This window comes from Pithys albifrons, chromosome 8, assembly GCF_047495875.1.
Source record: "Pithys albifrons albifrons isolate INPA30051 chromosome 8, PitAlb_v1, whole genome shotgun sequence".
NCBI classification, from domain to species: Eukaryota; Metazoa; Chordata; class Aves; order Passeriformes; family Thamnophilidae; genus Pithys; species Pithys albifrons.
The window spans coordinates 2222153-2235503 of NC_092465.1; the positions used below are offsets into that span (position 1 = coordinate 2222153).

A 13351-nucleotide genomic window follows, 5' to 3' on the forward strand; every position below is an offset into this window, starting at 1 on the left:
CTTCCTCCTCCTCCTCCTCCTCTTCTTCCTCCTCCTTCTCCTCCTCTTCTTCCTCCTCCTCACCCTACTCCTCACCCTCCTCCTCCTCCTCCTCCTCCTCCTCTTCTTCCTCCTCCTCCTCCTTCTCCTCCTCCTCCTCTTCCTCCTCCTCACCCTCCTCCTCCTCCTCCCATGCCCCCCAACCACCCTGGCCCTCCACATTGGGGGGATCATCAAAGCAGGTTCATTCAGAATTATTAAACTCTGTGTCTGCTCATCCAAGCACCTAATTCCGTTTTTAGCAGCAAATCCACACCAATTTCTACTCATTTCCTTGCAAAAAAAAAATGCCACGAGCGAAATTCAATGTCTTGGCATATCAATGCCACTGCTTTGCCACCAGTCCTCTGTTATTTCACCTGCTTATTCACCAGGAAAATCTGTGTACAGCTCTATTTCACCTGTATATTCACCAGGAAAATATGTGTACAGCTCTATTTCACCTGTATATTCACCAAAAATATGTGTACAGTTCTATTTCACCTATTTATTTACCCAGAAAATCTGTGTACAGCTCTATTTCACCTGCTTATTCACCAAAAAATATATATATAACTGTACTTCACCTCTTCACTCACCAAGAAAATGTGTGTACAGTTCTATTCCACCTGTTTATTCACTAAGAAAATCTGTGTACAACTTTATTTCACCTGTATATTCACCAAAAAAATAAGTGTACAGTTCTATTGCACCTGTTTATTCACTAAAAAAATATGTGTACAGTTCTATTTCACCTGTTTATTCACTAAGAAAATCTGTGTACAGTTCTATTTCATCTGTTTATTCACTAAGAAAATGTGTGTACAGTTCTATTTCACCTGTTTATTCACCAAGAAAATATATATACAACTGTACTTCACCTCTCTACTCACCAAGAAAATCTGTGTACAGTTCTATTCCACCTATTTATTTCCCCAGAAAATATGTGTAGTTCTATTTCACCTGTATATTCACCAAAAAATATGTGTACAGCTCTATTTCACCTGTTTATTCACAAAAAAATATATATACAACTGTACTGCACCTCTTCACTCACCAAGAAAATGTGTGTATAACTGTATTTTACCTGTTTATTCACCCAGAAAATAAGTGTACAGTTCTATTGCACCTGTTTATTCACCAAGAAAATGTGTGTACAGTTCTATTTCACCTGTTTATTCACCAAAAAAATATATATACAACTGTACTTCACCTCTCTACTCACCAAGAAAATCTGTGTACAGCTCTATTCCACCTGTTTATTCACCAAGAAAATATCTGTACAGTTCTATTGCACCTGTTTATTCACCAAGAAAATATCTGTACAGTTCTATTGCACCTGTTTATTCACCAAAAATATGTGTACAACTCTATTTCACCTGTTTATTCACCAAAAAAATATATATACAACTGTACTGCACCTCTCTACTCACCAAGAAAATGTGTGTACAGTTCTATTCCACCTGTTTATTCACCAGGAAAATCTGTGTACAGTTCTATTTAACTTGTTTATTCACCAGGAAAATATGTGTACAGTTCTAGTTAACTTGTTTATTCACCCAGAAAATGTGTGTACAACTTTATCTCACCTCTTTATTCACCCAGAAAAAACCAGCTCTACCTGTGACAAAAGTAAAGCCCAAACCACCCTCCCTCCCTCTGAAAATGGTTCATCCACTATTCCAAATATTATTTAAATGAATTCTGAGATGAGCAGGAAGAAAAGTCAATGCATTTCTTTAAATTGCTAATCAAAGATTTGCTTTTCTTGCCTCCAGCTCTGAACAGGAACTGCACAGCTGCTTTAATCCCTTTGAATTTTTATAATATATAAAGTTCTGCAGCTGAAAAATCTCTAAAAATCCTGTTTTTCCTGGCCTGCAATTTGCAACCCCATTGAGACAATTTCTTGGCATTCCAAAGGAAAAATGCCACAAACCAGGTTTATATTTCATTTTTATTTCCAGGGGATTCTTTTTCTTGCCAAACTTTGGGCAAGTGGCCTCTTGGAAATCAAATTTCTTAGTGCTGAATTAAATTAAATTAACCCCAGGAATTAATTTAATGCTCCTGAGCAAAGTGACTTTCAGAAAAAAAAAAATTAGAGGGGAATCAGCACAATTTTTGATACAGAAAGACAAAATTCCAGCCCCATTCTGAGCAGAGTGAAGGATCTCCCCAAGAAACACCCTCTGAGGTTGAAGTGCCAAAGTACCTTCATCTCCTCAGCGTCCTGGAGTCGGGTCAGGTGCTCCTTCTCCTTGTCCTTGAAGCTCACCTCGTGCATCTTCTCTGTTGGGAGGTGGACACAGAGGAGAATGAACCACACAATTCCCAGACTTGTTGTGTCCTGCCCTTTGGCCACCCCAAGCCCTGCAGCGCTCCAGGCTGGGCACAGAGTGGCTGGAGAGCAGCCAGGCAGAGGGACCTGGGGGGACTGAGGGACAGGAAGCTCAACAGGAGCCACCAGTGTGCCCAGGTGGCCAAGAAGGCCAAGGGGATCCTGGCCTGGATCCAAACTAGCGTGGCCAGCAGGCCCAGGGCAGTGACCCTTCCCCTGGACTCTGCCTTGGGGAGGCCACACCTTGAGTGTTGTGTTCAGTTCTGGGCCCCTCAGTTGAGGAAAGAGCTTGAGGGGCTGGAGCGGGGCCAGAGAAGAGCAACGAGGCTGGAGAAGGGACTGGATGTGGCATTGAGTGTCCTCTTAAACACCTCCAGGGGCAGAGAATCCACCATGTCTTGATCCAACCCCACTGTGATCACCAGCCCAGGGCACTCAGTGCCAGAGTGATCACAGTGGGGTTGGATCAAGGGTTGGACTTGATGATCTCAGAGGTCTCTTCCAACCCAACTGAGAAGAGCAACGAGGCTGGAGAAGGGACTGGAGCACAAGTGCTGTGGGGAGAGGCTGAGGGAGCTGGGGATGTTTAGCCTGGAGAAGAGGAGGCTCAGAGGTGACCTCAGCACTGTCTGGAACTGCCTGAAGGGAAGTTCTGGCCAGGTGGGGGTTGGTCTCTTCTCCCAGGCACTCAGCAATAGGACAAGGGGGCACGATGGGCTCAAGCTCTGCCAGGGGAAATTGAAGTTGGAGATCAGAAAGAAATTCTTTGCAGAGAGAGTGCTCAGGGATTGGAATGGGCTGCTCAGAGAGGGGGTGGATTCCCCATCCCTGGAGGTTTTTCAGCTGAGCTTGGCCGTGGCACTGAGTGCCATGATCTGGTAAAGGGACTGGAGTTGGCCCAAGGGTTGGACTTGATGATCTGGGAGGGCTTTTCCAACCCAATCCATTCTATGATTCCATGATTTTCCAGCCCATCCCTGTGTGTTTGGAATCCCACCTGTACCAGTTCTGCTTCCACTGGGGGAATGGGGGCACCAGAACCCATTGGGCATTGCTTGGGGGGTGGGTAGGAAGGTCAGGAGATGGAATAAAAATTCTGCTCCAACGCAGGGGGACTTGGAATTAAAAAAAAAAAACCTTCTCAGCACGTGCTGCTCCTTCAGACAGAGAAAATCCCTGGTGCAGAAATCAGAGAATCACAGAATCATAGAATGGATTGGGTTGGAAAAGACCAACCCAACGCCAAGGTCATGGGTTCAATCCCCTGTGTGGGCCATTGACTGAAGAGTTGGACTTGATGATCCATGTGGGTCCCTTCCAACCCAGAATAGTCTGGGATTCTGTGATTAAACCCCAGTTTTCTAAGATGCAGGACCCAGAGCTGTACCTTGAGCCCGTAACTTGGCCAGCTCCTCGTTGAGAGAGTCCTGGGACTCCTCCAGCTGCCTCCTCTTCTGCTCCATGTTCTGCATGTAGTCTGTGAGGGACTTGATCTTTGCTTCATGCTGCAAGGACAAGCAGAGCAGCAGTGAGGTGGGAACAGCACAGATTGTTCCTGGAATTCAGGGACTGTCCCAACCCAGGGAGGAACACCAGAAAGATTTCCACATCCAGAGCTGATGACTATGAGGAAAGACAGCAAAGAATCTGAGAAGGAGCCACCAGATGAAACCAGAATGCATTTCCCAAGGTGACACTTCTCAGCATGTGTGACATGCATGAACAGCCCAGGGATTAATTCCCAAATTAATTCCAGAACATCACTGGAAGCTCCTGACTTGGTGTTAAACAGCAGGAGCCTTTTCAAAGCAGCTGAATTTCTAAGGTGGCTTCTGGATGCTTCAACCTGCAGGAGCTCAGGTGGCGTCTCCCCACCCATCCACATGACTTGTCTCCTTCTGACACCCTTTTGGACTAGGAGGGCTCATGGCTAAGTAGGAAACAGTGAAGAACAAAGTGAAAACACCAAAAATGAAGTGAAAATTTTTGAATTTGGGGACACAAGGTGGTGAAAAACACTGAGGGGGAGGAAAGGAAGAGAACTGACCCAAGAGGACACACAAGAGAAACAGCCCTCTGTCCCTTTGAGTCTCAGCTCTCAATCTGAGCACACACAGCTCACAAGGAGAGAAAAGGAGAAAGTCATCAGACCTTGGGAAAGGAAAGGAGCAGACCCTGGGAGAAGGGAGGAGCAAACCCTGGAAGAGGGGAAGAGCAGCCCCTGGGAGAAGGGAGGAGCAGCCCCACCTGGGAGATGAGGAGCAGACCTGGGAGAAGGGGAGCAGCCCCACCTGGAAGAGGGGAAGAGCAGCCCCTGGAAGAAGGGAGGAACAGCCCCACCTGGGAGATGAGGAGCAGCCCCACCTGAGAGGTGAGGAGCAGACCTGGGAGAAGGGGAGCAGCCCCACCTGGAGAAGGGAGGAGCAGCCTCACCTGGGGGAAGGGAAGCAGCCCCACCTGGGAGAGAAGGAGCAGCTCCACCTGGAGAAGGGAGGAGCAGCCTCACCTGGGGGAAGGGGAGCAGCCCCACCTGGGGGAAGGGGAGCAGCTCCACCTGGAGAAGGGAGGAGCAGCCTCACCTGGGGGAAGGGGAGCGGCCCCACCTGGGAGATGGGGAGCAGCCTCTGGGAGAAGGGCAGTAGCCCCACCGGGGAGAAAGGGAGCAGCTCCACCTGGAGAAGGGAGGAGTAGCCTCACCTGGGGGAAGGGGAGCAGCTCCACCTGGAGAAGGGAGGAGCAGCCTCACCTGGGGGAAGGGGAGTGGCCCCACCTGGGGGAAGGGGAGCAGCCTCTGGGAGAAGGGCAGTAGCCCCACCGGGGAGAAGGGGAGCAGCTCCACCTGGAGAAAGGAGGAGCAGTCCCACCTGGGAGAAGGGCAGCAGCCCCAGCTGGAGAAGGGAGGAGCAGCCCCACCTGGGAGATGAGGAGCAGCCCCACCTGGAGAAGGGAGGAGCAGCCTCACCTGGGAGATGAGGAGCAGCCCCACCTGGAGAAGGGAGGAGCAGCCCCACCTGGGAGAGGAGGAGCAGCCCCATCTGGAGAAGGGAGGAGCAGCCCCACCTGGAGAAGAGCAGCCCCACCTGGGAGAAGAGGACAGCCCTGGGGAGAAGGGCAGCAGCCCCACCAGGGAGAAGAGGACAGCCCCTGGCAGAAGAAGCCCAGCCCCACCTGGAGAAGAGCAGCCCCACCTGGGAGAAGAGGACAGCCCCTGGCAGAAGAGGCCCAGCCCCACCTGGGAGATGAGCAGCTGGCAGGCAGCGAGCTCCCTCTCGCTGGCGTTCATCTTCCTGTTGCAGTCCAGCTGGGCACTCTCCAGCTGTTTGCTGCGGTTCACCAGAGACTTCACCTCCGACTTCATCTTGCTGATGTAGAGCCGGGCCATGGTGAACTCCTCCTCGATGACCCCATTCACATCTGCCAGCTGAGCACAGGGAGGGGCCTGAGGGTCCTCACAGTCCTGAGCTGACACCTGGGCTCAGGCTGGGACAGCCTCACAGGCCACACTTCACACCATCATTTATGATCCATCATCAACACTCCACATCATCATTTCTGATCCACCATTAACACTCCACATCATCCTTAATGATCCACCCTCCACACTCCACATTTATGATCCACCATCCACACCCCACACCATCATTTACGATCCATCATCCACACTCCACATCATTTCTGATCCATCATTAACACTCCACATCATCATTTCTGATCCACCCTCCACACTCCATATTTATGATCCACCATCCACACTCCACACCATCATTTCTGATCCACCATCCACACTCCACATCATTTCTGATTCATCATCCACACTCCACATCATCATTTCTGATCCACCATCCACACTCCACATCATCCTTAATGATCCACCATCCACACTCCACACCATCATTTCTGATCCACCATCCACACTCCACATCATTTCTGATCCACCATCCACACTCCACATCATTTCTGATTCATCATCCACACTCCACACCATCATTTCTGATCCATCATCCGCACTCCACATCATAATTTATGATCCACCATCCACACTCCACATCATTTCTGATCCACCATCCACACTCCACACCATCATTTCTGATCCACCATCCACACTCCACACCATCATTTCTGATCCACCATCCACACTCCACACCATCATTTATGATGTGGGGATTTCTGAGAACTGAAAACTCACATTTGTGCCCCAAATGAGGGCAAAAAATCAAAACTGGGGCTTTCTACAAAGCAAAGAGCACTTGTTATGTTAAGCAGACCCCTTCTGTCAGGATTTTTGAAGGTCTTGATTTCATTTGTCCCTTTATCTTGTCTGTTTTATGTATGTGTGTGTATCATGTAGTTTATCAGGTATCAAGTTGGATCTCAGGATCTCCCAGAGGGTGGTGGGCACTGCCCAGGCTCCCCAGGGAGGGTTGGGTTGGATCTCAGGGAAAGGTCCTTCCCCCAGAGGGTGGTGGGCACTGACCAGGCTCCCCAGGGAGGGTTGGGTTGGATATCAGGGAAAGGTCCTTCCCCCAGAGGGTGGTGGGCACTGCCCAGGCTCCCCACAGGGAAAGGTCCTTCCCCCAGAGGGTGGTGGGCACTGACCAGGCTCCCCAGGGAGGGTTGGGTTGGATATCAGGGAAAGGTCCTTCCCCCAGAGGGTGGTGGGCACTGCCCAGGCTCCCCAGGGCAGGGTTGGGTTGGATCTCAGGGAAAGGTCCTTCCCCTCGAGGGTGGTGGGCACTGGCCAGGCTCCCCAGGGCAGTGGACATGGCCCCAAGGCTGCCAGAGCTCCAGGAGGGTTTGGACAACACTCTGAGGGACAGGGTGGGATTGCTGGAATGTCTGTGCAGTGCCAGAGCTTGGACTGGACAGTCCTTGTGGGTCCCTTCCAGCTCAGGATATTCTGCAATTCCAGGATTCTATGAATCCAGTGGGTCAACATCTGGAATAATCAAGCCCACCACCATGGCAAGAATGTATTTTGGAGAAACATTCCCATGTTTTTCCCCAGCATGGGAAGTTTTATTTCTTTCACAAGCCCAAAAAGCTGAAAAGCATTCTCAAAGTACTCCTAAAAGAAGCCCCTTCTTGAAGGGTTGTGCTTCTTCTTCAGTGAGGAGCTGTAAGACACAGAGAGCTCCAGAATCACCTGGCAAGTGAATTGCTCTGGTCTCTAAATATGAACATAATTCTATTTATACATCATCTCCTTCCCTGAATTAACATGTTGTCTTTCCCTTCCTGATTTGATTTCAGCTGCTGAATCCCTGGAAGCACAGACTGGCTGGGCAGGTGGTCCCCAGGGCTGACCTTCCTCTGCTTCTCCTCTTTGCCCAGCACTGCCAGGGCAAAAGGAACAAATGCTGCACCTTCTCCCCAAAACCTGAACAGTGACACTGCTCCCAAACCTCAGCCTGGTCTGAAATTAGACCCACTGGGAGAAGATGCTAATTGCCAACTAATTAGAAATTGTTCTTCTAAACACTTCTCAGGCTGGCCTTGTTTGCACTGACAGCTGTCCCCCAAAGTGCTGACAGCTCAGTTCTACACAGATTGGCATCAAGCTGCCTCTGCCTCCATTTTCCAAGGTTTCCTCTCATTGTCCCTGTTCCAACGGCCACCAGAGGCTGCTGTGACATCTGCCAAAGGGATCATCAACAAAGAGTGAAGTTAAAGCCAGAAAATCGAGTGTATTGCAAGGAATTCACACCCAGAAATTCATTTCTTGTGCAGTTTTAACCCTTGCTGGTTTTCACCTGGTTGTTGATCCCCAGGGAGATGTTCCAGGCCAGGGACAGTTTCCATCATTGCCATGACCATGGAAATACCTCCTCTGAAACTTGGAATCTTGTTCCAAAAGTGACAGGAGTGGGACACAGTGAGCAGCCACCTCCTCCTCCACCACATCCTACCACCCAACAGATCTCAAAGCAGAGCTGACCAAAACTGGCACCAACCTTCAAACCAAGAGTAGCCACCCCAGATGCCAAATCTCACCAAGAAAGATTCTGGGAATTCTGAGCCATGCCAGCTAAGGAAGGAGTAGGTCTATGTGGGTGTTGTTTGGGGGGAACTCAGACCCCCATCAGTCAGGGCATGGACTCACAGAGGGGCTGCACTGATCTGGCCCCAAACACTGAGCTGGGAAGATGAGCCCAAACCCTGAGAGCACAAACAGCTGGTCAGTGTTTTCCTGTGTGTCCCAGCTTGGACTGCCATGTGTGTCCTGGGAGAAGGGCTGCTGGATCCATGTGTTCCACAGCAAGGGATGCTCCCAGGGCTGGGGACCTTCTGCTAGGCTGGGACAACTGAGGGGATTCATCTGGAAAAGGGAAGGCTCCAGGGACACAAGAGAGCCCCTGGCAGAGCCTGAAGGGGCTCCAGGAGAGCTGGAGAGGGACTGGGGACAAGGGATGGAGGGACAGGACACAGGGAATGGCTTCCTACTGCCACAGGGCAGGGATGGGGGGGATATTGGGAAGGGATTCCTGGCTGTGAGGGTGGTGGGGCCTGGAATGGAATTCCCAGAGAAGCTGTGGCTGCCCCTGGATCCCTGGAAGTGTCCAAGGCCAGGTTGGAGCAACCTGGGCTGGTGGAAGGTGTCCCTGCCCATGGGATGAGATGATCATTAATGTCCCTTCCCACCCAAACCCCTCAGTGACCCCATGACCAGATGGAGCATTTCCAGCCTGCAGGAGGTGTGGGGGGTGAGCAGCAAACCCAACTCACCGTTTTCACGTCGTTGGTGCCGATGATTCCTCCGATCTCGCCCAGGTCCTTCAGCAGCAGGTTCAGGATTTCTGTGGCTCTCTTCTTCTGGTGGTTGCTGAGCTCCTGCAACTGGCCCAGCTCCCTCTGGGTGGCTGTCAGGGCACTCTGAAAGGGTTTAAAAACCAAAAGTCACCCTCTCCAACAAGGACTGGGCATCAGTAATAGAATCCCAGAATCAGCTGGGTTGGAAGAGACCTCTGAGATCAAGTCCAACCCTTACATGATGGAATTTGGTTCCATGGCATTGTCCTGCCTTTTCCTGAACATGCACAATGCCCTGACATCTGACATGTCCCATCCCACCTTGGCATAATCCACTTTCACAACTGACTTGCCACCAAGGCCACTTTGGATCCATTAAATGCAGCAAATCCACTAAGAATCTTCTTTGCATAATACATCAAAGAGGGTTAATCACTGAGGAATAGGTAGAGAAGGATATAAAATTCAATTTTTTCGAGGGGATTTCACACTAATCTGCATTAGTGAAGCTGATCACAAAGTCTTTAATGAAACTTATCTGTTAACAAGACCTCCCTCAGTTTGTGGAAGGAGTTTGGGCAAAAGGATGAATTCAGCTAATAATCCAATCTTGTTCCTCAGTTTTTTCCTCAAAAAAACATCTGGAAAAGATGATTTATTTCTTATGACTCCTTCCTTGACACCCCCTGGGAGTCCATAAAAACACAGGAGGCTGCAGTTTGCACAAAGCAGATTTGCACAGATTTCCCTGGTGTCACCCAGAGGTTTAAATACCCAGAGCACAGGATGGTCAGGGCTGGGCTGAAACAGCAAACCAGAGGCTGCAAGAGCCACAACCTGCCCCAGCTCCACAGAGAAGGCTCTAATTACATTCAAAGAATGATAGAATGGATTGGGTTGGAAAAGTCCTCCGAGATCATCAAGTCCAACCCTTGGGCCAACTCCAGTCCCTTTACCAGATCATGGCACTCAGTGCCACGGCCAAGCTCAGCTGAAAAACCTCCAGGGATGGGGAATCCACCCCCTCTCTGGGCAGCCCATTCCAATCCCTGAGCACTCTCTCTGCAAAGAATTTCTTTCTGATCTCCAACTTCAATTTCCCCTGGCAGAGCTTGAGCCCATCGTGCCCCCTTGTCCTATTGCTGAGTGCCTGGGAGAAGAGACCAACCCCCAGCTGGCCACAACTTCCCTTCAGGCAGTTCCAGACAGTGCTGAGGTCACCTCTGAGCCTCCTCTTCTCCAGGCTGAACACCCCCAGCTCCCTCAGCCTCTCCCCACAGCACTTGTGCTCCAGTCCCTTCTCCAGCCTCGTTGCTCTTCTCTGGCCCCGCTCCAGCCCCTCAAGCTCTTTCCTCAACTGAGGGGCCCAGAACTGAACACAACACTCAAGGTGTGGCCTCCCCAAGGCAGAGTCCAGGGGAAGGGTCACTGCCCTGGGCCTGCTGGCCACGCTAGTTTGGATCCAGGCCAGGATCCCCTTGGCCTTCTTGGCCACCTGGGCACACTGGTTGCTCCTGTTGAGCTTCCTGTCCCTCAGTCCCCCCAGGTCCCTCTGCCTGGCTGCTCTCCAGCCACTCTGTGCCCAGCCTGGAGCGCTGCAGGGCTTGGGGTGGCCAAAGGGCAGGACCTGCACTTGGCCTTGTTGAACCTCATCCCATTGGAATCAGCCCATCCCTCCAGCCTGTCCAGCTCCCTCTGCAGAGCCCTCCTGCCTGTCCAGATCCCTCTGCAGAGCCCTCCTGCCTGTCCAGCTCCCTCTGCAGAGCCCTCCTGCCTGTCCAGCTCCCTCTGCAGAGCCCTCCTGCCTGTCCAGCTCCCTCTGCAGAGCCCTCCTGCCTGTCCAGCTCCCTCTGCAGAGCCCTCCTGCCTGTCCAGACCCCTCTGCAGAGCCCTCCTGCCTTCCAGCAGGTCGACACTCCCTCCCAACTTGGTGTCATCAGTAAATTTGCTGATGATGGACTCAATCCCCTCATCTAAATCATCAATAAAGATGTTAAACAGGACTGGACCCAACACAGACCCCTGGGGGCAGCACTGGTGAGAGGCAGCAGCACCAGCAGATGTGGGTCTTTGCTGCTGGGGGAGCACAGCACCCATGGGAGCAGGTTTTAGGGACCCCCATGGAAATCTTCTGGGGGTGAGGAGGGAACCAGCACCACACCCAACTTGCTCTTACACTCTTCTGAGCCAGCTCATCAGCCAGCTGCTCGTTGGTCCTGGTTTTGTCCTCCACTTCCTGGGACTTCTGGTCATAATTGACTGCCAGTTCCTCCAGGGCTTGCAGGACCTCCTTCACCTCGTCCTTGGCCGCCTCGTTCTCGATCTGCAGGCGGGTCAGCTCCTCCTGGATCTTCTCATAATCTCTCCTTGTGGAGGCCAAAAGCTGGAAGGGAATATCACAGAAGCATCAAGTCACCCAAAAGGCAGCACTGAAATGAGCAAAGACACCACAGAGGGAATGAAAAGAAGGCAAGAGAGAAAGCAGGAGAGCAGAAATTCTGCTGCCCCACCACAAACAGCACCAGTTTCAGCATAAAGATATTTGAAGGGAGCCCAAAAATCCCTCTGCACTTCAATAAAATCTTTATCAAACCCTATCACCACATGAGACTGAGGCAGAGAAGCTCCTTTTGAACAGTGTCAGGGCTCCAAAGACGTTCTCTGCATTTTCTGCCCTCAATCCAAGGCTGCAGAGAGCACCAAAAAACCCACCAAGGGAAATGTTTGAACCCACTCCCAGAGCTTTGAAGGGAGCCAAGAGAAAGGGCTCTCTGAGGCAGCCTCAGCCACCCTGGGCCTTCAGAGAAGAGTTTGATAAGCAAATCCAAGATGATTCTTCTCAGTTATCATGTGAAGAGACAGATTATCTGCAGGGGCAAAAGATGGACTACAGAGGAAAACACCAACTTCACACACAGCAATAACTATTTCCAGTCTGTAAAACTTATTCCATTTACTCTTTTCAGGCTGCTGAGAGAGATCTGGAGTTGCAGGGACAGGGCTGATTGTCAGAGGTCACCTGCATGGTCCTCTCCCCTTGGGCCAATGCTCAGGGAGATGTCACAGTCCTGGAAATTCAGCTGTGGGGTCCTCAGCACAAACCCAGCAGAGTGAGGTGACAATAAATAAAAGGTGTCACAATAAATAAAAGTTGGCACAATAAATAAAAGGTGCAAGAATAAATAAAAGGTGCAAGAATAAACAAAAGGTGCAACAACAAGTAAAAGGTGTCACAATAAGTAAAAGGTGCAAGAATAAATAAAAGGTGGCACAATAAATAAAAGGTGTCACAATAAGTAAAAGGTGCAACAATAAATAAAAGGTATCACAATAAATGAAAGGTGCCACAATAAATAAAAGGTGCAAGAATAAATAAAAGGTGCAAGAATAAATAAAAGGTGCAAGAATAAATAAAAGGTGCAACAACAAATAAAAGGTGCAACAATAAGTAAAAGGTGCCACAATAAATAAAAAGTGCCACAATAAGTAAAAGGTGCCACAATAAGTAAAAGGTGCAACAAAAAATAAAAGGTGCAATAATAAATAAAAGGCATCACAATAAATAAAAGGCATCACAATAAATAAAAGGCATCACAATAAATAAAAGGTGCCACCCAACAATTATTGCTAAGATGGTACTTTTGAGAAGAATAACAAAAACCAGGACTTAACTTTGCAGGAAAGACAAAATAATAAGATATAAAACCAGTGCAGGAGACACAAGAATGTCTTCATGCTCATCCTACCAGCAGAGTTTGGACTCCCAGAATTGACTTCTTTCCAAGCATTCCTATGCATGGATTAGGTTTATATATCCATTAGTTTCATGAAGTTTTCTTGGGCAGTGGAATCAAAGCTGCCCTGCTGGAGTGTGTTGGGAGGACTTCTCCTGACCTGTCCCACCACTGAGAGCAGAGAAAACAGAGCACCCAAAAGCAGAATGGCTTTTATTTTTGGCTCAGAGTCCTGATGGAGAAGAGGAAATCAAGCAGGCAGCTCCAGAGGCTGGCACAGAGTGGAGCAGGGAGGACTCAGATGGAGGGGATTTGTCTCTCTGGAAATGCTGCAGTGCACTCAGGGTATGGAAAACCCACGGAAATGCCAAGGCCAGATGGCAGGGAAATGTTGAAACAACAAACCAGCTGCAAAAATCATCTTTCTCCTAAACACAGATGGAACCATTATTTGCTTCAGGAATTTTCTGTGTGAGTGTTGGTGTGACTTCCCAAGTGTGGTGCATCACCT

The 13351-nt window shown here is 49.8% G+C and overlaps 1 protein-coding gene across 1 annotated transcript in view; it reads right to left on the reverse strand.

The window, feature by feature from the left end:
- The window catches only part of KIF5C (kinesin family member 5C), an 81556-nt gene that overhangs the window by 19661 nt on the left and 48544 nt on the right, over positions 1-13351 (reverse strand). Inside the window, exons 14-18 of the mRNA XM_071562453.1 lie at positions 11283-11489; positions 9083-9229; positions 5592-5780; positions 3747-3864; positions 2234-2310 (exon numbers count right to left, since the gene is read on the reverse strand). Of these exons, the coding sequence (XP_071418554.1) occupies positions 2234-2310; positions 3747-3864; positions 5592-5780; positions 9083-9229; positions 11283-11489 (738 nt within the window). The remainder of the gene's footprint in view (positions 1-2233; positions 2311-3746; positions 3865-5591; positions 5781-9082; positions 9230-11282; positions 11490-13351) is intronic.